At 39.0% G+C, this 22,726-nt stretch overlaps 1 protein-coding gene across 10 annotated transcripts; it reads left to right on the plus strand.

The window, feature by feature from the left end:
* The first annotated feature begins 251 nt into the window (after positions 1-251).
* LOC118774233 lies at positions 252-18,003 on the plus strand. 10 transcript variants are annotated; one of them, XR_005004815.1, is made up of 22 exons: positions 252-314; positions 696-827; positions 2,134-2,687; positions 3,938-4,477; positions 4,643-5,230; positions 5,392-5,529; positions 5,635-5,709; positions 6,549-6,662; positions 7,339-7,452; positions 8,103-8,216; positions 8,805-8,918; positions 9,613-9,726; positions 10,493-10,603; positions 11,154-11,267; positions 11,937-12,050; positions 12,805-12,915; positions 13,089-15,132; positions 15,217-15,288; positions 15,735-15,863; positions 16,011-16,239; positions 16,966-17,025; positions 17,927-18,003. XR_005004815.1 is itself a non-coding variant. In XM_036523424.1 (21 exons), exons 3-20 carry the CDS (start codon positions 2,139-2,141, stop codon positions 16,235-16,237), a joined length of 5,382 nt encoding a protein of 1,793 aa, XP_036379317.1. In that variant the 5' UTR covers positions 252-314; positions 696-827; positions 2,134-2,138; the 3' UTR covers positions 16,238-16,239; positions 17,927-17,999. The 10 variants fall into 10 exon arrangements, 9 of the variants coding, with proteins under 9 accessions (XP_036379317.1, XP_036379371.1, XP_036379353.1 ...); XM_036523424.1 differs by lacking the exon at positions 16,966-17,025 and having other exon boundaries at positions 17,927-17,999; XM_036523478.1 differs by lacking the exon at positions 16,966-17,025 and having other exon boundaries at positions 2,134-2,494; positions 17,927-17,999.
* The last annotated feature ends 4,723 nt before the right edge of the window (positions 18,004-22,726 follow it).

Consider the following 22,726-nt stretch of genomic DNA (forward strand, 5'->3'; position numbering starts at 1 on the left):
ACACATACTGTAGCACTGGTACAGTTTTATGAACAGGGTGTGATGACACTTAGATGTCAACAGGGGGAGATATAACGCTGTAGATACCATATTACGGTGGCTCTCAAGTGCAAAATACATAAACAAAAAGAAAACGCAAAAACAAAAACCTTCGGCCCTGAGGTGCAGATGCAACATACAAAAACAAAAAGGAACAGCCCTGAGGTGCAAATGCGGCACACAGCTACGGAAATACGTCATCAACTACGTCATTCGCTTTTGCAGAGGAGGACTTGAAGAGCTCGCGCTAGCACCTTAGCGTGCTGTTTGATTCGGTAAGTTCTTTAAAAGTTACTTTAGTTAGACAATAAAGTAGGTAACATTCTGTTAGTTTAGCTTATTTTGCAATGAGCAATGTAGCCAGCTAAACAATCTCCAGTAACACATGCTAACTAAAAGTATTTCCAATAGTTCCTGGATGTTGCAGCTGCGATGTAGCCTAGCTAACACTATATTCATTTAAAGTACAGCTAAGTGCAGCTTTTAATCAACAGGTACACTCAATATCGGATTTCATGTAGTACTGAGCGGTGTAGCCAGCTAGCTATTTTCAGCAACACCAGTATTTCCAATAGTTTCTCTACATTAGAGACTTGCTTATGTTAGCTAACGTTACGATAGCTACTGGTGTAACTCTTTGATTCATTTATTTTAAGGTTACAATGACTGCGAGCTGTGGACCAGTCGTTTTAGTGCTTGTGGGAAAATGGTAACGTAGTTCTGCCAAGTTCAGAGACGACAGCAGTCGATAAAGCACCTCTTAACGACCCTGCAAACCAATTCACAGAGTAAGTGTACCTCGATTTGTGATCCAATTTAGTAATGAACCCAAATAGGGTAGCCAGCTAGGTATTTCAGTAACACTATAGCTAACATGTGATTTCCACAGTGATTGGTTAGAGGTTCCCAAATTCGGTCCGTTGCATGCTGGTTTTCGCTCAGCTGTTCAATGGTTTGGTTTACACACATTTATCACATTCATAAAGATGACACACTCTCTCAATGCAGTAGTGTGCCTGAAACAGATTGATGTTATACATGATGAACATTCAAAATTCATTTAAGAATTCAAATCGGTAGCAGATCATTTAGTATATGGTTCCTTTGCTATCTTATTAATCGATTTATTGATGTAGCTACATCAACGGGGTATTCCACGAAGCGGTATTAAGAAATTAGCAGTCTAACTTTCGTAAATATTTAGAATTTTATGACATCCGATTGGATAAGAACCTCGGTTACTTCAAAATGTGTACGAAAGTTAGTTGGCCACTGGTTATCCGGCTAACTTTGGTAAATACTAAGAAAAGGGTCTGGGTAAACGTTCCACTCTCAGATAGAGACGTCCAAAGACATTGAGATGATGAATGAATGATTTTCAGAGAGCTTTGGGCTGTAGCTGTACCTGCGTTCATGTGATTCGTAATTGTGCCCGTGTGTTTGCGCGTTTCTGTTTTGAGTTCCGCGGCGGAACGTTCCGGGTTTCACCCAGACCTTTAAGAGAATTGGGCTTTTCTGTTATAAGTTATAAATCATTATACACAATAACAGTTAATGACGGTCTTTCCTGTATGTATTTACTTAAGGATGTTTACTAAAGTTAGCCAGCTTCGTGATATATCCCCGGGTCACTGAAAATGAAAGGCAAAACAAAGAGCCACTGTACATTGTGTTTGTCTGATTAAGCGTGCATGCAATAGTAAAAGTTAAACACTTTTTGTAAACAACTTGATATCATTAAACGAAAACGGTATACATAGGTGGCTCCTGGACCGAGTTTGGAAACCTCTGCTAAGGTTGCTTGGCCTTGATTCTTGACCTATCTGAAAAAGCGAATTAGCTAGATTGCAGTCATACCTAAACTAAGGTAATTCTCTCTGAATCGTTAGCTTTGTAGCTGGCTAGCTGATATATCTGACGATACCCTTTTCAATTGTAATTTTTATACCTAAACCTCAGTTGCTGTAGCTTTCTATAGTAATCGAAAAAATAGTAGCTATAGTCCTTTTTTACTCGTTTTGGATAATGCACGTTTGCTGTGCAACTAGTTAGCTAACGCCTGGATAGCTAACATTTATAAACCTTTTCCAACAGGTACAATGTATTGTGTTTTCTGCGGTGAACAGCTTGTGGATGGTGGCCGCTTCTGTGCATGTTGTGGCCGAAATCGAGAAACGTCTTTGACAGAAGCCCAGAACGAAAACACACCGTCATCCACTGTTGCTTCACAAGAGAATTTAATTGAGCAATACTTTCATGCAGGCCACGCGTACAAGGCTATTGTGGATTTACTGAAAGCTGAACATGGCATTTGTGTCAGTTTACGAACAGTAAAATCTAGATTATCAAGCCTTGGTCTGTTCAGAAGAAAATATTCACAATCTGAGGATGTAAGAAGAGCTGTTGTACAAGAGTTGCAAGGACCAGGTCAACTTTTTGGATATCGCACAATGTGGCAAGTACTTAAAAATAAGTACAGACTAAATGCTAAGAGATCTGACGTAATGAGACTACTGGCCAAGACGAACCCGTCAGGTACCGAAGCAAGAAGACGTAGGAGATTAGCCCGCCGTACCTACCATTCACTAGGCTCGAATTATACATGGCATGCGGAAGGCTATGACAAGCGTAAACCTTTTGGTTTTGCTGTAAGTGGATGCATCAGTGGTTCTTCGAGAAAGATCATGTGGCCTTCTTGTGGGCCGAGCATTGAATTTTGAGCCTCTATCAACTGTAATTCTTTCAGTGGGTTTAAGAAGGGGTTATTCAGTGTCCAAACTGAACTTAGTTTTCAGACTGGCACCTCTTCATCCTTGTTAAATTGGGAATATGCAGGAGTACATTTCCTCTTGGTTTCATGTTGATGATTAGAGTACAATAAAATATTTAATCATTTTTAAATTATATTGATGTTGTTAGATTATGATTATAGATCATTATGCTAGGAGGCTTTTTTACAGCAACAAACTGGTATGATGAACATTGTCTTAAGTCCATTTTCATGTTTTGGGAAATGCACCATTGTAGATTTGATTCTTACATGACTGCAAGGTATGATTCATTTCTTTTTAAGCATGACTTTAATTGCAAAAATCATTGTTTGCGAGTAGCCCTGATTTTGAAACTAAAAAATGTTTATGAATACATGTACTGGAAGATAGGTGTAACAGTCACAGCTAGAGCACATACAAGCACAAAAATGGGAATGTAGTAAGTCAGACCATTATGTAATCCTCACATGTAACCAGGCAGACTGAATAGCTAGCCCTTTTGATTGGTTGAAAATGGCCAGTGAAGGCAGAGGGGAGGAGTAAAAGGGAGAGGCTGTAATGTGTATGTCTTCCTGGATGATCATGTGGCACCACTGCTGCACACTGATTTATTTAAGAGCAAGATTACCCACGTCACCTATGTATTTTGTAGTCGATATGTCACAATATAAATTGAAAAGCATTTTAAGTTGTTCAAGTATGTCTCTATCCAGCGTTATGTATTTTCCAATTACTTATATGCTATAATGTCTGTGGACAGGGCCTGATTCCGGTGTATGCTGGTCTGTGCTCATTTGGCATTGAATACTGTGATTGACTGTCTTGAACATAACTGTACTATAGTAGCCCCCTGTGCTCTGCATTGCTGTTACAAATCAGATTTACCGTTGTGGAATGGATTGGTTCAGTCTGCTCCTCTTTGGGGGGGGAAAAAAAGAAGCTTAAGAAAAAGGAGAAAAACAAAAGTGTTAGAGCACCCCCTGGTGCTAGTTCACCAGCGCTACACACCATGGTTTTTGTCTTCATCTCATTGCGTCTTTGTCTTAGCACTGAAAGTAGGTGATGCTATAACGAACATAAAATAACTAACATAACTAATACCTAGGTTCTCTCTTCTCTTCCTTCAGGTCAAGATGGACTTGGCGGTACCAGACGAACCCCAAAAGAAAGTTTTCCGAGCAAGAAAAACCATGAAAATAAGTCATCGGCAGCAACTGGATTTCCTCCATAATTCCCAGTCCTCTTTCACACTCTGCTCTTCCTCTAGCTCTGCTTCCTCTTCCCCTGCCCCGCCCCCATTAGTGAAAGGAAAACACCCAGAGGAGGGGCGAGCAAAGACTGAGAAAGTGCGAGAGGCTCACGCCAACCGCAGCGCAAAAGGGAAACAATCTACCTCTCTTGTAACTCGTTCCTGCTCTCCCCAAACTTTGTCCCTCTCTTTGTCTCCCACCCCACCTCCCCAGACTCCAAGGCTGAGGTCGCGCAGTCTTCCCCCCTCATCCCGATCACTTCCTGCAAAGAGTGCGGGGAAAGAAAGTGAGGAGCAGGAAAGAAAGGGGGGAGAGGGAAACGTGTCCTCATTGATGAAGGGAGGCAAGACAAAGGATGAAGTGAAGACAAAGGGAAGAGAGGCAAAGGGGAATGAAGGAACTGCTGAAGATAGAGAGGTTAGTGTGATGATTGGACAGAATGGGAGATGAAAATTGGTGGAGTGTGATTAAAAAAGATTGAGGTGTTTGGGGTTGGGGTAAGAGACAGTTCAGATCGTTTGATTTCTATGATTTTGCAAATGGTACTATATTTTCACCTTTTAAATATTACTCTTCTTTCAGCATGACCTCCCTGAACCACATGGCAATCTCTCATCATCCCAGGATTCTCCTCAGGACCGCACTGCCTCTCTGGTGTCGTCTCAGACAGCGGAGGGGAAGGACGAGGAGAAAAAGATTGAGGCTGACAAAAACTCGAAATCCGAGGAGACTGTGGCTATGGATACAGGCCCTGCTACCATGGAGACCGAGGCACTTGAAGACAGCAAGCCCACCTCGGAGGACACCTCCATCCCTGTTGTTAACACTACTATGTCCTGCTGTTGTAGCTCCCCATCCAAGCCATCTAAGCCTGACCAAGAAGTGAAAGAGGGATTTCTGGTCCTTAGTGAAGAAGATGACAACCAAGAAGGGACGGAGAAGGCCAAAGACAAGGAACAGGTGGAAGAAAATCAGGACGGAAAGAAGATGGAGGTGGAAACGGAGAAAGGAGACAAGACAGATGTCTCTCCCCTCTCTAACACCACCTCTCCTACATCTCCAACTTCAGCAAGAGAGAGGAAGAGGCAGAAGGTAGAGGGGGAAGAGTTGGAGGCGCAGCTGGAGTTGAAAATCAGAGCAAATGCAAGCACTCGACTCAAACTGGAAAAGGTGTGCTCCGCTTCAGTGAAAAGAAATCTCTACATATATGTCTTGACTGTTTCTTGTCTTGCAACCCATGTGGCCACCCCCTGCTGTTACTTCCCTTACCCCTCCACACTGGCCCATCTTCTCCATTCTCTTCATCCCTATTTCTCTGCTACTTTCCACAGGTGGTTCAGCAGTTGGTTGAGGAGCAGCTCCGGGTCTTGCAGCTGAGTGTTTTTGACAGGACCTTGCAGGAGCTGAAAGAGAGGGTGGAGAAGATGGACTGTGCCACAAAACACCAGCAAACTCTGAACACATTACAGGTACTTGAGTGTACTGTACACTGTCCACCCCTCTCTGAGAGTTAAGGTTCTATGGTTTCCAGTGCAGTCTGTCACAGGGTGTGTATTGTCCTCTGACTTTTTCAGGCCAAGATAGCTCGACTGGCCAAGAAATTTGGTGCTGCCAACCAGGCCAAGGAGAATATCAGGAAACCACAGGAGGTGAGATGGATTACTATTATTTATGCTGATATTGTGATTTAGCATATCCCTGTGTCTGTGATGACACTGGTTACACAGTATAACAGGAATTGCAATATTTATGATTGTAAAATAAAACATAGTTGTACACAAAGTCTCACACTTGAATTACATTTAGATGAAATTTGTTCAAGATTTAATCACCACAAACAGCCATGCAATTTAATTCAGTTGTCATGAAGAACAAGCTGTTCAGCCCTGTGTGGAAAGAGAAAATTCCTGGTGAGAAAATTCAGTTGAATTTCTATAGAGATACGGGTGACGTAAACATAAATAATGAACAGCATTTGAATGATCAAAGCCTGTCTGAGCTCTGAATATTATTCAGTAAAGGCAACAACAGGGCATCAGCTCATCAAAGCTCTAAGTTTAGCATCATCCACAAAATGAGCTTCCATATCAAGGTAATTTATGTAAATGAGCAAAAGTACTATGTACGGGACCATATTCTGTTATGATTCTTCTTGCAACTACTTTTTGAACTCTGCCAAGCAGATAATATTGAGTCCACACTGTAATAGCTCCTGTAATTCCAATTTATTTCACTTTTAAACATGAGCTTCTCATGTGGTACTTTGAAGTAGGATGGTTACAGTGAATGTTTATTATACTCAGATATTTCAAAAAATTTAAAAAAATTAGCAGGAAGCAATATATTTCCAGTCTAGTAAGACCTTTGCCAGTTGTATGCTCTTCAGTCTACTGCTCTTTGATCTTCAGATTAACTGGAAATAGTATTATGAAAGCATAAATTGTCTTTGTGAAGTGTGAAGTAGTGAAATGCAAAACCCTGTCTACAGATGGAGAGTGACACAGCGCCTGAGAGAAATGCCCAAGACTCCTATCATTCATGCCATTCCATGCCTCTGGTGGATGACCACAATGCTGTTGGTTCAGCGATACCCAATGAGCAGGTAAACGTACGTTTTGAAAACCCAACTTGATAGCTAATAAAGGCAGTTGGAAGTGTTTGCTGAAAATCTGGTACACACTGGGCTGTACATATAATATCAGGTTCAATCTGGCTAATTGTGAATTACACATTGCTATACTACAATGCATTAAGAAGGATGAGTATAATACCACATTTAGAGGAAAATCTTAAGTTCAGAAGGACTTTCTTTTTTCCAGTATTTTTCCTCATATTTGAAACCTCACGGTGTCCCCACACCACATGGTGAAGGCAAAATTGTGTGTAAACCCAGTGATGGGCAAATCTGTCAATCTGGAGAGAATGACGTCCCGAAGACTCACTTCAGTATGGTGTGTTAAGTACAGTTCTCGACAAAGTGATATGTCATAAAATTTATCATATTGTGAAATGACCCCACAAAGAACATGTAGCTCAAGATGTGTGTGAACTCCTTTAGTGTCTAAATGTTCTATAGAGAAATGCATGTCTGTGTGTGCTGCTGTTCTGAAATGTTATTACTTCATACATTGCATTATCTTTTCAATAAAAAAATATTCTTAAATGCGGTTTATAAGTTCATTAATAAAATTTGTCTGGATGGGAGAATAACTTGTCTAAACAGCATCTTATGTTTCAAATCCACAGTGAGTTAATGAAATGCAAAAATTTTTCTACAGATGGAAAGTGACACAGCACCTGAGAGAAATGCCCAAGACTCCTATCACTCAGGCCATTCCATGCCTCTGGTGGATGACCACAATTCTGTTGCTCTGGACATACCCAATAATCAGGTAAATGGACATTTTAAAAACCCAACTTTATTGCTTATAAAGATAGTCAGGAGTGTTTTTTGAAAATCTAGTGTAGCAGTGGGCTTTACATATTTTATCAGGTTGAATCTGGTTAATTGAGAATTGCATACAACTGTACTACAATGCATTGAGAAGCTTGAGCATAACAGAACATTTAAAACATAATTTCAAGTTCAGGAGAACCTTCTTTTGCCGGTATTTTGTCATATTATATGTTATATTTGAACCCACACAGTGTCCCCACACGGCATGGTGAAGACAAAATTGTGTGTAAACCCAGTGATGGGCAAATGTGTCAATGTGTCAAGGTGTCCCCAAGACTGACTCGAATATGGTGTGTGTAAAATCACCCCATGAAGAATGTTTAAATCAAACTGTGTGTGAACTCCTTTAGTGTTAAGTACAAGTACTTGACTAAATAATATGTTATGAAGTTTTTCATACTGTCTAAATATTTTATGGAGAAATGCATGTGTATTATTTCTTAAGTTTTCTTAAATATTCTTAAATGTGGTCTACAATTTCACTGGTAAGTTTTGTCTGCATGAGAGAATATCTTGTCTGATGTAAATAGCATCTTATGTTTCAAAACCAAAGTGAGTTAATGAAATGCGAAAATCTTTCTACAGATGGAAAGTGACACAGCACCTGAGAGAAATGCCCAAGACTCCTATCACTCATGCCATTACATGGCTCTGGTGGATGACCACAATGCTGTTGGTTCAGAGATACCCAATGAGCAGGTAAAGTTGCTTTTTATGAACCAGCCTTATTCCTAAAAATGACAGGCAGTTGGAAGTGATTTTGAAAATCAAGTAGAGCAGTGGTCTTTACATGTTATATCAGATTGAGAGCAAAATTTGAGGTTCAGAAGAACTTTCTTTTTACCAGTATTTTGCCTTGTATTTGAACCCTGATGGTGTCCCCACACCGCATGGTGAGGACAAAATTGTGTGTAAACCCAGTGATGGGCAAATTTGTCAATCCAGAGAGAATGATGTCCCCAGGACTCGCTTCAATATGGTGTGTGAAATGACCCCCCGAAGAATATTTAAAACACAATGTGTGTGAACCGTTTTAGTGTTAAATACAGTACTTGACAAAATAGTATTTCATGAAATTTATCATATTGTCTAAATGTTTTACAGAGAAATGCATGTCAATGTATGTGGTCTTAATCTTTCCAAACAAAAGAAAAAAGTATACTTAAATGCCGTCTACAGCTTTCCTGGTGAATTTTGTCTGCATGAGAGAATAACTTGTCTGACTTGAATAGCATCTCATGTTTCAAATCCAAAGTGAGTTAATGAGATGCAAAAATCTTTCTACAGATGGAAAGTGACACAGCACCTGAAAGAAATGCCCAAGACTCCTATCACTCAGGCCATTCCATGGTTCTGGTGGATGACCACAATGCTGTTGGGTCAGCAATACCCAATGAGCAGGTAAACGTACGTTTTGAAAACCCAACTTGATAGCTAATAAAGGTAGTCAGCAGTGTTTTTTTTGAAAATCTAGTGTAGCAGTGGGCTTTAAATATCAGGTTGAATCTGGGTAATTGAGAATTGCATACAACTATATTACAGTGCATTTAGAAGGTTGAGTGTAATAGCACATTGAGAGCAAAATTTTAAGTTCAGAAGAACTTTCTTTTGGCCAGTATCTTGGCTTATATTTGAACCCTGATGGTGTCCCCACACCGCATGGTGAATACGATATTGTGTGTAAACCCACTGATGGGCAAATTTGTCAATCTGAAGAGAATGATGTCCCCAAGACTGACTTGAATATGGTGTGTGAAATGACCTAGCAAAGAATATTTAAATCAAGATGTGTGTGAACTGGTTTATTAAGTAAAGTACTTGACAAAGTAATGTACCATAACATTTTTCATATTGCCTAAATGTTTTATGAAGAAATCCAAGAGTGTGTATGTACTGTCATTTTGAAATGTTACGTTACATTACATACAACGTTCTAAGTAATCCTTCCTATCAAACAAAAAAATACGTTTAAATGCAGTCTACAATTTCACTGTTCAGTTTTGTCTGCATGAGAGAATAACTTGTCTGACTTGAATAGCATCTCTTATGTTACAAATCCAAAGTGATTTAATAAAATGCAAAAAACTGTCTACAGATAGAAAGTGACACAGCACCTGAGAGAAATGCCCAAGATTCCTATCACTCTTGCCATTCCATGCCTCTGGTGGATGACCACAATTCTGTTGGTTCAGAGATACCCAATAATCAGGTAAACCTACTTTTTTACAAACCAGTCTTATTCCTAAGAAACAAAGGCAGTCAGGAGTGTTTTTTTTTATCTAGTGAAGCAGTGGGCTTTACATAACATATCAGACTGAATCAGGGTAATTGAGAATTACATACCACTATACTACAATGCATTAAGAAGTTTGAGTGTAATAGCACATTGTAATAAACTTTGAAGTTCAGAAGAACTTTCTTTTTGCCAGTATTTTGTCGTATATCTGAACCCTCCCTTTGTCCCCACACCGCATGTTAAGACCAGTTTGTGTGTAAATCTAGTGATGGGCAAATTTGTCAATCTGAAGAGAATGGTGTCCCCAAGACTGACTTGAATATGGTGTGTGAAATGACCTCATGAAGAATGTTGAAATCAAGATGTGTGTGAACTCCTTTAGTGTTAAGTACAGTACTTGGTAAAGCAAGGTTTCATGAAATTTATATTGTCTAAATGTGTGCACAGGCATTCATTTCTCTCTATCTACTGTTGTTTTAAAATGTACTATTACATTGTGTGAAACGTATGAAGTCAATTTTCTAGTTAACACAAAAAATATACTTAAATGGAGTCCACAATTTCACTGATAAATCTTGTCTGGATAAGAGAATAACTTGTGTGATTCAAATAGCATCTGTTATGTTTCAGGTCTAAAGTGAAATAATGAAATGCAAAAGTTTATTTCAAAGGTTTCTGTTCAATTATGTGTTGTTTTTTTTAAGTTGTGTCATGGTTTTTGCTTTGTTTTTCTTTTTAGAGTTTGGAATGGACTAACATTCCTGCTTTGGGATGTGTGCCTGATTCCATTGAAGACAGTGATGGAGAATATGTCTGCGTACCTACACTGAGTAGGACTAAAAGCACCATAGTAAGCTTTCAAATTATACATGCAGCTATACTACAATGCATTAAGACGGTTGAGTGTAACAGCACATTTAGAGCAAAATTTGAGGTTCAGAAGAACTTTCTTTTTACCAGTATTTTGCCTTATATTTGAACCCTGATGGTGTCCCCACACCGCATGGTGAGGACAAAATTGTGTGTAAACCCAGTGATGGGCAAATTTGTCAATCCAGAGAGAATGATGTCCCCAGGACTCACTTCAATATGGTGTGTGAAATGACCCCCCGAAGAATATTTAAAACACAATGTGTGTGAACCTTTTTAGTGTTAAATACAGTTCTTGACAAAATAGTATTTCATGAAATTTATCATATTGTCTAAATGTTTTACAGAGAAATGCATGTCAATGTATGTGGTCTTAATCTTTCCAAACAAAAGAAAAAAGTATACTTAAATGCCGTCTACAGCTTTCCTGGTAAATTTTGTCTGCATGAGAGAATAACTTGTCTGACTTGAATAGTATCTCATGTTTCAAATCCAAAGTGAGTTAATGAGATGCAAAAATCTTTCTACAGATGGAAAGTGACACAGCACCTGAAAGAAATGCCCAAGACTCCTATCACTCAGGCCATTCCATGGTTCTGGTGGATGACCACAATGCTGTTGGTTCAGCGATACCCAATGAGCAGGTAAACGTACGTTTTGAAAACCCAACTTGATAGCTAATAAAGTGTTTTTTTGAAAATCTAGTGTAGCAGTGGGCTTTAAATATCAGATTGAATCTGGGTAATTGAGAATTGCATACAACTATATTACAGTGCATTTAGAAGGTTGAGTGTAATAGCACATTGAGAGCAAAATTTTAGGTTCAGAAGAACTTTCTTTTGGCCAGTATCTTGGCTTATATTTGAACCCTGATGGTGTCCCCACAAAGCATGGTGGATAAAAAATTGTGTTGTAAACCCAGTGATGGGCAAATTTGTCACTCTGGAGAGAATGTCGTCCCCAAGACTGACTTGAATATGCTGTGTGAAATGACACTGCGAAGAATGTTTAAATCAAGATGTGTGTGAACTCCTTTAGTGTTAAGTACAGTACTTGAGAAAGTAACGTCTCATGAAATTTATCATACTACCTAAATGTTTTGCTGAGAAATGCATGTCTGTTTGTGCTGTTATTTCAAAATCTTACATTTAATATAATGTATTAAATCATTTTCCCAAAAAACAAAAAAAATATATACTTAAATGTAGTGTCCAATTTCACTGGTAAATTTTAAGAATATCTTGTCTGATGTAAATAGCATCTCATGTTTCAAAACCAAAGTGAGTTAATGAAATGCAAAAATCTTTCTACAGATGGAAAGTGACACAGCACCTGAGAGAAATGCCCAAGACTCCTATCACTCATGCCTTATCATGCCTCTGGTGGATGACCACAATGCTGTTGGTTCAGAGATACCCAATGAGCAGGTAAAGTTGCTTTTTAAACCAGCCTTATTCCTAAAAATGACAGACAGTTGGAAGTGTTTTCGAAAATTTAGTGTAGCAGTGGGCTTTACATATTTTATCAGGTTGAATCTGGGTAATTGAGAATTACATACAACTACACTACAATGCATTGAGAACCTTGAGCATAATAGCACATTTAGAACATAATTTCAAGTTCAGAAGAACCTTCTTTTGCTGGTATTTTGCCATATATTTGAACCCACACAGTGTCCCCACACCGCATTTTAAACGCAGTTTGTGTGTAAACCCAGTGATGGGCAAATGTGTCACTCTGGAGAGAATGATGTCCTCAATACTAACTGGAATATGGTGTGTGTGAAATGACCCCGGGAATGTTGAAATCAAGATGTGTGTGAACTCCTTTAGTGTTAAGTACAGTACTTGAAAAAGTAGTATGTTACGAAATTCATCATATTATCTAAATGTTTTACAGAGAAATGCATGTATGTCTATGTGCTGCTGATTTGAAATGTTACATTACATTGTGTAAAATGTGTGAAGTCAGTCTTCCGGTTAAACAAAAAAATTATACCTAACTGTAGTCTGCAATTTCACTGATAAATTTTGTCTGCTTAAGAGAATAACTTGTGAGATTCAAATAGCATCTGTTATGTTTCAGGTCTAAAGTGAAATAATGATATGCAAACGTCTATTACAAATGTTTCTGTTCACTCAGGATTTTTTGTCATGGTTTTTGCTTTCTTATTCTTTTTAGAGTTTGGACTTGACTAACATTCCTGAATTGGGATGTCTCCCTGATTTCTCTGAAGACAGTGATGGAGAATATGTTTGTGCACTTAAACTGAGAAGGACTAAAAGCATCATAGTAAGCTTTCAAATTAAGTCCTCACTATTCATTTCCTCATCAGGTGTTAGCACATTTATATTGATGTTCAGTATCAGTTTTTTTGGATTAAGTGTAACTATGGTAGTTTGAGTGCGATTATCCTAGTCTGAAGTTTCATAATGTGTGTAAAAGATATGTTTATTGGTTTTTAGATGAAAGAGTCCATTCCTGAAGATTCAGATGAACTATTTCATTCACACAGTGGAGATGATTATATCCCAGACTCCAGAGAGGACAGTGGGGACAGTAGTTCAGACAGCAGTACTTCCCTTAAAATATCAGAACAGAAACATCAGTCACTCATTGACAGACCTATTCAACCCACTGGCCCTGTCCCTGACAGCACCACTGCAGTGGGAATGGACCAAGACAGAAGCAGCGTTAGAACTGAAGTAATGGGAGTACGGGAAAAACCCAGCACAAGCTCTGAGAAGATTGAGGATGAAGGAGTCAGCAGCAGTCAGGATGGTTTTGAATCAGAGGAAGGGACAGTAGTAGTCACTGCTGTCCAAAAAAAGTATGATGGGAGCAGATTGTATAACAAGAGACATTACTGTCTGTACTGTTTTAAACCTTGTAGCAAGATAGCAAGGCATTTGGAACATGTACATTCCAGTGAAAGGGAAGTGGCCAAAGCATGTAGCCTTCCAAAGGGTTCCAAGCAGAGAAGAATTCATTTTGATTATTTACGTAACAGAGGAAACTATGTACATAATGCTGCTGTTTTGAAGTCAGGCAAGGGGGAACTGATTCCTTGCAAACGACCACCTGAGGCAGCAAAGGGGAATGACTTCTTGCATTGTGCATATTGCCGGGGATTATTCACCAGAAATGTCCTATGGCGACATGTGAAAACGTGTAAATTAAGTCCTAAAAATGTCACCAAAAAACCTGGAAAAAGTCGTGTCCAGTCCCTCTGTGCATTCACACAGCCTGTACCCTCTTGTATAAGTAAAACATTATGGAAGGTATTAAGTAGCATGAACCTTGATGAAATTGCAACTGCTGTCAGAAATGACAGTTGCATCATTCAGATTGGGGAACACTTGCTAAACAAAAGTGGGTCATCTGCTAAGAGTCAGCAGTGCATTAGACAGAAGTTGCGAGAACTAGGAAGACTGCTGATTGGTGCCAAGAAGATTACTTCCTTGAGGAGAATGGAAGATTTCATAGATCCAGAACGCTTCACGGAGACTGTCAAAGCAGTTAAATTTACATGTGGATATGACAGCGAAACACATAAATACAAAGTTTCATCTCTGGCAACTAAACTTGGGAACATCTTGGTAAAACTCAGCAAACTTTTAAAAGCTCAGGCTTTGATTACCAAGAATGAAGGACTGGTGCAGAAAGCCACTGACTTCCAAGAAGTCTATAAAGCACGCTGGAACGAGTTGATCTCCGCAACCGCGTCACATAACACTGCAGAAACAAAGTGGAATGCACCCACAGTGCTGCGCTTCACAGAAGATGTGCAGAAACTACATGCATTTCTCAATAAAATGCAGGATGAGTGTATCAGCCAGTTGTCTGCAGAGGCCACTTCTAAAGCCTGGTCTGATCTGGCAAAGGTGGCTATGGCTCAAATCATTTTATTCAACCGTCGTAGGGAGGGGGAGGTATCCAGTATGGCCTTATCATCTTTCTTATCAAGGGACAACTCCAGTCTTCATGATGATATAGAATGGGCACTCTCTGAAGTGGAAAAAAAACTTTGCAGACACTTCTCCAGAATTGTCATCAAGGGAAAAAGAGCACGCCCAGTGCCAATTTTGCTGACTCCGAAAATGCTGTGTGCATTAGAGTCCCTAGTTGAGAAGAGGGAGACTTGTGGAGTGGTAAAAGACAACTGTTACATGTTTGCCAGGCCATCAGCAATGTCGCATTTCAGAGGTTCAGACTGCATGCGCATCTTTGCAAAGGCTTGTGGTGCTAAGAGTCCTGATGCACTGACATCCACAAAACTGCGGAAGCATGCTGCAACCCTTTCAACTGTACTCAACATGAGGGATACTGAGATCGACCAATTAGCAAACCTCTTAGGGCATGACATAAGAATCCGCCGTGAATATGATTGCCTCTCCGAGAAGACCCTACAGCTTGCCAAAGTCAACAAAATTTTAATGGCATTGGAACAAGGAAGGCTAGCAGAGTTCAAGGGCAAGAACTTGGATCAGATCAATATGGATCCCAACGGTACATATGAACATCTTTTTTTCTTTTTGTTTCCTTTTCCCATTTACGTACTTACTCATCATTTATTCTGTATGTCTTCTGTAGAGGAGGTTGGCGTATGCAGTGATGAGGAAGACGAGAGTGGAGATGAGGGAAGTTGTGCATTGGGACTTGATGGTATGCTCCCTGACAGGACATCAGTGTGAGATACAGCAGCAGTGCTTGTGAAAACCAGTTTGTTAACCATTATTTACTGCAGAGGTGACATGAATGGACTAAAATAATGGCTTGTTGGAAATAAGGGGGTCTGAGCTGTGTCTTATATTATGAGCAAGTATATACCAATATTGCTTGCCTGGTCTGCAGATCACAGCTTATAATGTAAGGTTAATCAAAAAATTATGAAAAGGACGCTGATAACGTAGAGCATTTTTGATCCCATTTGCCCAGGCAGAGGTAATGATGATGGACACAGGTAACTTTTTTTACCATTTTTGATAACAGGTTTACCAGTAATAAACCAAAAACTGATTGGATAAGGTGAATGTTCTTATAGCGTGTATAATTCTTAAACTGTGTTAAGCATGGAACTTTCAGGTTTGATTTTGAAATATTTCCCACAGATACATCAGCGACAGAGGGGCTGCCACCACCAGACAGAGAGATGATGTTGCCAACAGACTGCAAAACTATACCACCAACAGATAGGGAGGTATCCCCAGTGATAAGACTCTTGAGGTCTCACTTCAAAGGTAATTTTAAGGTCTTTACTATTCTTTTTATGTGACAACACATGTCTGTTTAGGTGTGAGTTTGAATTAAATGTATATTTATTTGAAATACTTGAATTATATTTATGTCTGTTTTGTTTAGAGATTCATCTTTCTTCTCACATTTAGGTCAAAAAGCTACCCAGAAGAAGAGAAAAGCTTGGGATGTTACAGAGGTGCAGGCGGTGGAGAGGCACATGAAGAATTTTATTACTACTTGTCGTATCCCAGGAAAGACGGAATGTGAAAGGTGTTTAAGGACTGAGCCACTAGCTCTGAAGTACAGGAATTGGCAGAGTGTTAAATTCTATGTTTACAACCGCATTGTTGCTTACAAGAGAAGTTTACAAGCTTAAGGGTAGGTAAAATCACCCAGGACCCCTGTTCATGACGTGCAGCTAATTTCTTTATTCCTCATCTTCAGGAAATTGTATGAGTGGTTGTTAGTAATGTTTGCAGTTCTTGCAGGTCCTGCAAGGGAATGTTACAATCTCATTTCAGCGTGAGATACAAAAAGATTTTTTTTTTTTTTTTAAATTTAATTAATTCCCAAGGTTGTGTTGCATTGAATATTGATATGTTTGAACTGATTTGTCCTTTACATGTAAACTCATGCAAAGTCAAATTTTTTGAAACAATGTCAATATAATCTGTAATGACGGTAATTTCAACCAATGTTAAAGACAGTAATTTATATATTGACTGATATTGACTGTTAACATGGTAAAGAGGGTTTGTGAATAATCACCTGAACATTTGAGGCATGTACTATTTGGCTGTGTATGACGGACAACAACAAACATGCAGTTTTACTTTATGGTTATTTTGAATAAATAGATTCTTTTCCAGGACAAACATGTGCTTTTGACTGAGGATGTCTTAGTGTAGTAATTTGGGGTTTTGTGACTTTTTGTGGATAGAGCACTTGAAAAGAACTAATTAGCAGTTGAAATGAACATTTCTTTAAACCAATAGGACTCATACCTGTCGATCTATTGTCAAGTATTAAGGGGTAGGCGGAGCTGTTGCCAAGAATACAGCATGCTCTGAAATACTGTTCTATTATTTCTGATGATTCTTTCAGATTGACAGGCAGTGCTTAAGACCAAAACTACAATCAAAACAAACTGACTAAATTATCAAGGTAGCAAAGAATGATAGTGACTGAGTGTTGGTAAAAATCAGACTCCGATATAGAGAAGGGAAGGGGTTAGCAGTTTCTTTGGTTACACTGAGACTGATTTGTAATCGTGCTCTCAGGTGAAAATTGATGTCATCCCACCCTTATACAGTTGTATCAAGAAGTCCCCTTTCGCTGCAGGAGATGGCAGTACCATGTTGGATACACCCAAATGAGCCAGCTATCCGTGTTTGGGGTTTCTAAATACACTACTGCCAACAAAATATGGCCCAGAGTAGTTAGCCTACCCTTATTTGTGCAAGAGTGAATCAGATGTGATGAGACATGCTTATTCTGTTACCATAATAAGTGTGATCAAAGCAGTTTCCAAGACGACACTGGACACTATAACTTTTGTTTTCCAGTGAGACAAAGCAAACATTCCCAGGGTGTTTATATGCGTGTTAAGTTCCCTTTGGATGTAAAAAAAAAAAAAAGGCAGTTTTTATATGTATGCAAATTAGTAACATAAACAAGCTATTTATGTGTGCATGTAAATTAGTTCCCCGGTAAGCATGTATACTTGCAAGTCCCCATTTGACATGATTGAAACTTGTCGTGCCATTTACTTCTTCAAATTCAAAATTTGAAGTGATATTTGTGTTTATGGGCTTAGATTAAACTTCCATGATTTTTTTCACATCTGTAGGACCATGGGAAAGGGGTGTCCCTAGAAAGCATGTGTGGGACTTGTGTCCTGCTAATGTAATAAATGCAAGTATGTGTGCGTGCGTGTGTGTGTGTGTTGGGGGTGGGGGCGGTGAGGGGGTTGTAGCCCTTTGTTTTTTTTGGTCCCTGTCACTATGCACTGTTATAGCCCCCTTACTCGGTGTTGTGTGCACACACTGTATTGTATCTCTTTCAGAAAACCCTAGGCCAGCTGAAGCAGCTCCCAGTGCCTACTACAATCCTAAGACCCCTCATAATGTCTACATGCCCATGGTGAGCACCCGCCTCGCTTCCTCTGTTAGATTGAATGTACTGTAGATGTGTTGATCTGTTCAGGCAAGAATGTAACATGTAAACGTTTTTTTGTTCTTCTTAAAGGAGCCAACCCCTCCATATGCCCCCTATCCACATTTTCCAGAGAAGAACACCAACTAAAGACATACAAATCTAACTACTGGACGCTGTTAAACTGTGAAGACTGTGAATTCCCTGATATAAATGAAGAAAGAAAATTTAAGCTAGACATCATACAATTGTCAAAACATAAAATTAAACTGAAACAATGTGAACATGATTGTTAATTAGTACATTTAATCTTATTTATAATCTTTGAACAATTGAGGGATACAGGAAAAAAATCAAAGAATCAAGGTGTATGTGTAGATGTCTTACTTTTCTTGATGACATTTTGGATTTTGGCTGTAAGAATAATATGAAACTAAAAATACTCTTTTCCTGGACTGTATGTGTTGTGTGAATCTGCATGTAATTGATATAGGCATCATTGCTTCAGAACAAAACAGCGCAAAACAAAAGTGTTTAAGAACATTAATATTTTATGATATCTAAACTGATTTTTTTCTCATTTTAATGAAATTTTAATCTTATGACAAAAAACGAAAAGGCACAAAGACGTCACAATTGCAATTTCATATTACATTGCAAAAGACATGCTTCCCATTAGCACTGTCAAAAATGAGGGATTCAAGAAGCTTATCAGCTGTCACAGGGCAGCTTTAAAACCTGAGACTGTAGACAGACTTGTCTTTCTTGCCTGTAACTTGAAGGGTAATGGCTTTGCTTGTAAGATCTTTTGTAAGATACTGACTACAGCTGAGATTTTTCTTTTGTCTATTTATTTTGTTTACATTGTCAGCTAAAACAAATACAAAATGTTTCAACCCCTCTGTACAAAGGGTTTGGCATGCTGACCAGAATTAAGACTTTTTGTCTGTTTATTAACATTATCCTTTAAAACGCTTTTAAACTTTGCAGTCCGAGCCATCTTACATGTGTGCTGTATCACATTGCAGCACTTAATATTTCTATTAAGATATTTATTTTGTTGAGGAAAAAGGACTGAAAAAGGATTTTACTTAATTTTACTCATGCATATTTTGTTGTTGAAAAAAGATTTTATCATTATAATTGTTTTGAATGTTCTACCTCAGATTTGTGAAATGTTCTGTTGTTTGGCATGTGTTTGTCATGTTCTGACCATAAACAATGGTTTAAAACCACAATTAACTGTGGTGGTGGAATTGGCTGCGATGCAAGGGGCACCAGCTAAAATCTTGCCTAGGGCACCAAATTGGTCAGGGCCGGCTCTGATCTGAACTGTGGATGGACTTTCATGGTGAGTCTTGCGCGGTATAAACATACTCACTGTGTAACATTTCTTTGAATTTGCCTTGCCTTGCAGTACCTAGTGTACTTGCACACTGTAATCATAGACAGATAGATAAATAGTGCTGCCCCTAAACAGTAGAACTCCATTCTCCTTTCATCCATTACTCTGACTCTATACAGTTTTTGTGATTTTCTTGTAATCTGCTGTAGAGCCTTTTAATGAAGCTCCAGTTCATTTTAATCATTACAGTTTTGCCCATTTATGTGACTTTACCATGCCTAGGCCTGAATTCTATTTTTACTCTGTATACTTATTGTATGTTTCTCTAAAGGCAGTTGTCAATAAAACCAATGACTAATATTTTTCTGGTTTGATTCTATGCAATTTACAGGAACAATCGATCAAACAGCTATTAAGCTTCACTGAATGATTGATTGAGCTGACAAAAAACTGAAGGATAAAGGAACTAATGACACTGAAGAACATCCTGTGCAGAGGGAAGTAGCCTAATGTTTAGAAATGCACTATGGTGTGGCAACCTGACTTAAAACAAAGTCTCTATAGCACGCCATCTTGACAGATTTCTGCTGAGACTCCTTTCTTTCTGTAGTCATGCACCTTGATGAATGTTCCCAGGAGTCAGTATTTCTGTGGACGTGCTCAATCAGTGGCATTTTGAATTCATTGGTATTTGTGTGCCGCGCGCGTGTGTGGCTGGTACATTTTACCATTTATTGGGAATAATCTCCATCTCCACATGTTCACTATTCAGAAAGTCCTTCATAAGACTCTCAAAATGATGGACAATACAGCAAAACAAAAAGATGTGCCAAATAACATGATGTGACAACATGACGACAATACAGATGTGGCCCTAACACGCAGTGTCTCCGGTGTTTGGCTTTACAGCCCCACCTGCCTTGTAGCGTTGACAGGGGCTGAGCCCAGTTTGTCCTCCACCTTTATCAACACACCGCGTTTGGGAAGGCGCAGCATTGACGGTGCCATCAGAAACTCCCAGAGGTCTGCATATTGCGACATGTTTGGCAGTTTCAATCCCATTAGTCTCAAACTGGGAAAAACCCATATAGGAGGACAGGATGCCAGCTGACCATAGCCCACCCCTGCTAGTGTGGCAGAGCTGAAGTGAGTAGCTTGTGTGAGCTCTGCATAAAGCCTTAGGTAGCGGGTAGCAGGTAGCTGAGCGGTTGCAGCGGTTACGTCACTCCCTGAGACCTGGTTAACTCGCGTTGTTGCCGACAGGCTAGGGGCAATTTGCCTTTAGCTCAACTGGCAACGACGCTGGCTGTAAGGGGTCGGCAGTGGACAGTGAGAACCAGGGTTCAAAACTCGCTCGCTCGCTGACCCACTCTACACCCATTACACTAGATATACTGTCTGAAAAATAAATGCTGATGGGATTTGCACTACCCCCCCCCCCCCCCCCCCCGCCATAAAACTCAAGTCAGTGTCAGGCATGAGATTAACATCCAGCTTACCACACTCTAAGACAGTTTTTTTCAAAGACATCCCCACAAGTGTTACCTGTGACATTTTGGTAAGGTAGGGTAAGTTGCTTTTAACTTAAAGGTTGCTGGTTCAATTTCTAGGTGCTGTTGCTATGCTTGTTTAAGGTACTTAAACTGAATGCCTCTGTAAATATCCAGTCATATAAATGGATAACATGTTAAAAACTGTAAGCTGTGTAAACTACTCTGGATAAGAGCATCTGTGAAGTAAAAATGTAATTGCTGAGATGTACCAAAATGAGATATTACAGCTAGCAATAGTCTCTTTTTATGTTCATTAATCTTAAGCATTTTTAAATGAATGACCACACACACACAATGTATGAAGGAATTAATTAAAGTTCCAAAAAGATTGGGGAAGAGAATTTTCAGACAATGCCTCTGCAGCTAACCAAACTTAGACAAACCAGTCCTGTGATTGCCTGTAAAAATCCCACCTACCACTTCATGTGGAGCATCCCTCCTCCATGTCATCTCTTTCCTTTCTTTTCCCTGTTTATGATGTCACAGGGGGTCAACAACCTCTGACCACAGCCAGGTACAGTCCCTTCATTGGATTCCAAGCCAAATAAAGGTATAACTACAGCAAACACAGCCTTCATGTTTTGATGTTTGGAATTTCATAACCATTTAATTTTAAAAATTATATTTAAATTAGTTCACATAGGATGTCTGCTAATTACAATAAAATTATTAATGATCATCCTTAGCTGATTGGTCACCATGCTCTGATGAGGCTGAATTATTTCTGTAGGTAAATTGTGTTGAAGACCACTGTTTGTGTGAGAATTTAGAGGGCTGAACCAAATCTGTCTGAAAATGGAGGTATCCAGCCCAATCCAAAACAAAATCCTGGGTTCAGTGCATCATAATTTGCTAGAGTACTAGATCCGATTAGGATTCAGTGTTAACAGAAGCATATATCTGTTTAATTTTACATTGGATGGACTTAATCCCCACAGACTTTGAGTCATTTACAGTCATGATTTTGGCACCAAAACAGATTGAGAGAATCTCAAGCCATTGAATTTCTTTGTTACAAAAAACAAGCATCCAATGTTAACATTCACAGCAAGAAGATTTTTTTCACATTTTGGTGGAATATCTGTATACTTTTTTTTTGTTTAAAGCCAGGATGTGTGTTTAATTTATGATAAAAACTCAGCATGCAGAATAATTATGAATAATTAATTAGCATACATAAAACACACAACAATTAATAATTATTGTCGTACAACAACTAATTTTCTAATATGTTGATATAAAACATTAAAGGATTAACCAGGCCTTAGATATTTTTTTCCAGTTCTCCTTTCCAAGACAAGTTTTTTCTCTTAAGGTATTGGTCCACTGTAATGTAATGTGCTACAGTTGTGCCCTATTTGCCTAAATGTTATTTTAACAGAAATTGATACATTTTATTCAGTAGAATTTACTTATGTGTAAGGACCAGAAAACATATAGTACTGGTACAGTTTTATGAACAGGGTGTGATGACACTTAGACATCAACAGGGGGAGATATAATGCTGTAAATACCATATTACAGATGCTGTACCTATGACCACAGGATGACGCCATATTCCCGTTTGAAGATTACATGCAGATCAGCGTGCCATTCATAACTTTTAAAAGTCATTTTAAGACTGTTGATCTGACACATTGACCAAACGTACATGCAATCAGGGCCTGTTTGAACTTGAACCTGGGGAATTTATTAGGATTTATATTCTCCATCTTGGGAATTGGTTACTTTGCAACTTACTCACAATTTACCTTCCATCTTATTTGCCAACCAGTGACCTTTCAGGTTGCATCTTGCCAATGTAATCCATAGA

Source organism: Megalops cyprinoides, chromosome 1, assembly GCF_013368585.1.
Source record: "Megalops cyprinoides isolate fMegCyp1 chromosome 1, fMegCyp1.pri, whole genome shotgun sequence".
Classification (NCBI taxonomy): domain Eukaryota; kingdom Metazoa; phylum Chordata; class Actinopteri; order Elopiformes; family Megalopidae; genus Megalops; species Megalops cyprinoides.

Coding starts and splice junctions, on each gene's coding strand:
- LOC118774233 (XM_036523424.1), top strand. CDS start 2,139: ATGTATTGTGTTTTCTGCGGTGAACAGCTTGTGGATGGTGGCCGCTTC. Junction 4,478..4,642: donor GAACTGCTGAAGATAGAGAG/GTTAGTGTGATG, acceptor CTCTTCTTTCAG/CATGACCTCCCTGAACCACA. Junction 6,663..7,338: donor CAGCGATACCCAATGAGCAG/GTAAACGTACGT, acceptor ATTTTTCTACAG/ATGGAAAGTGACACAGCACC.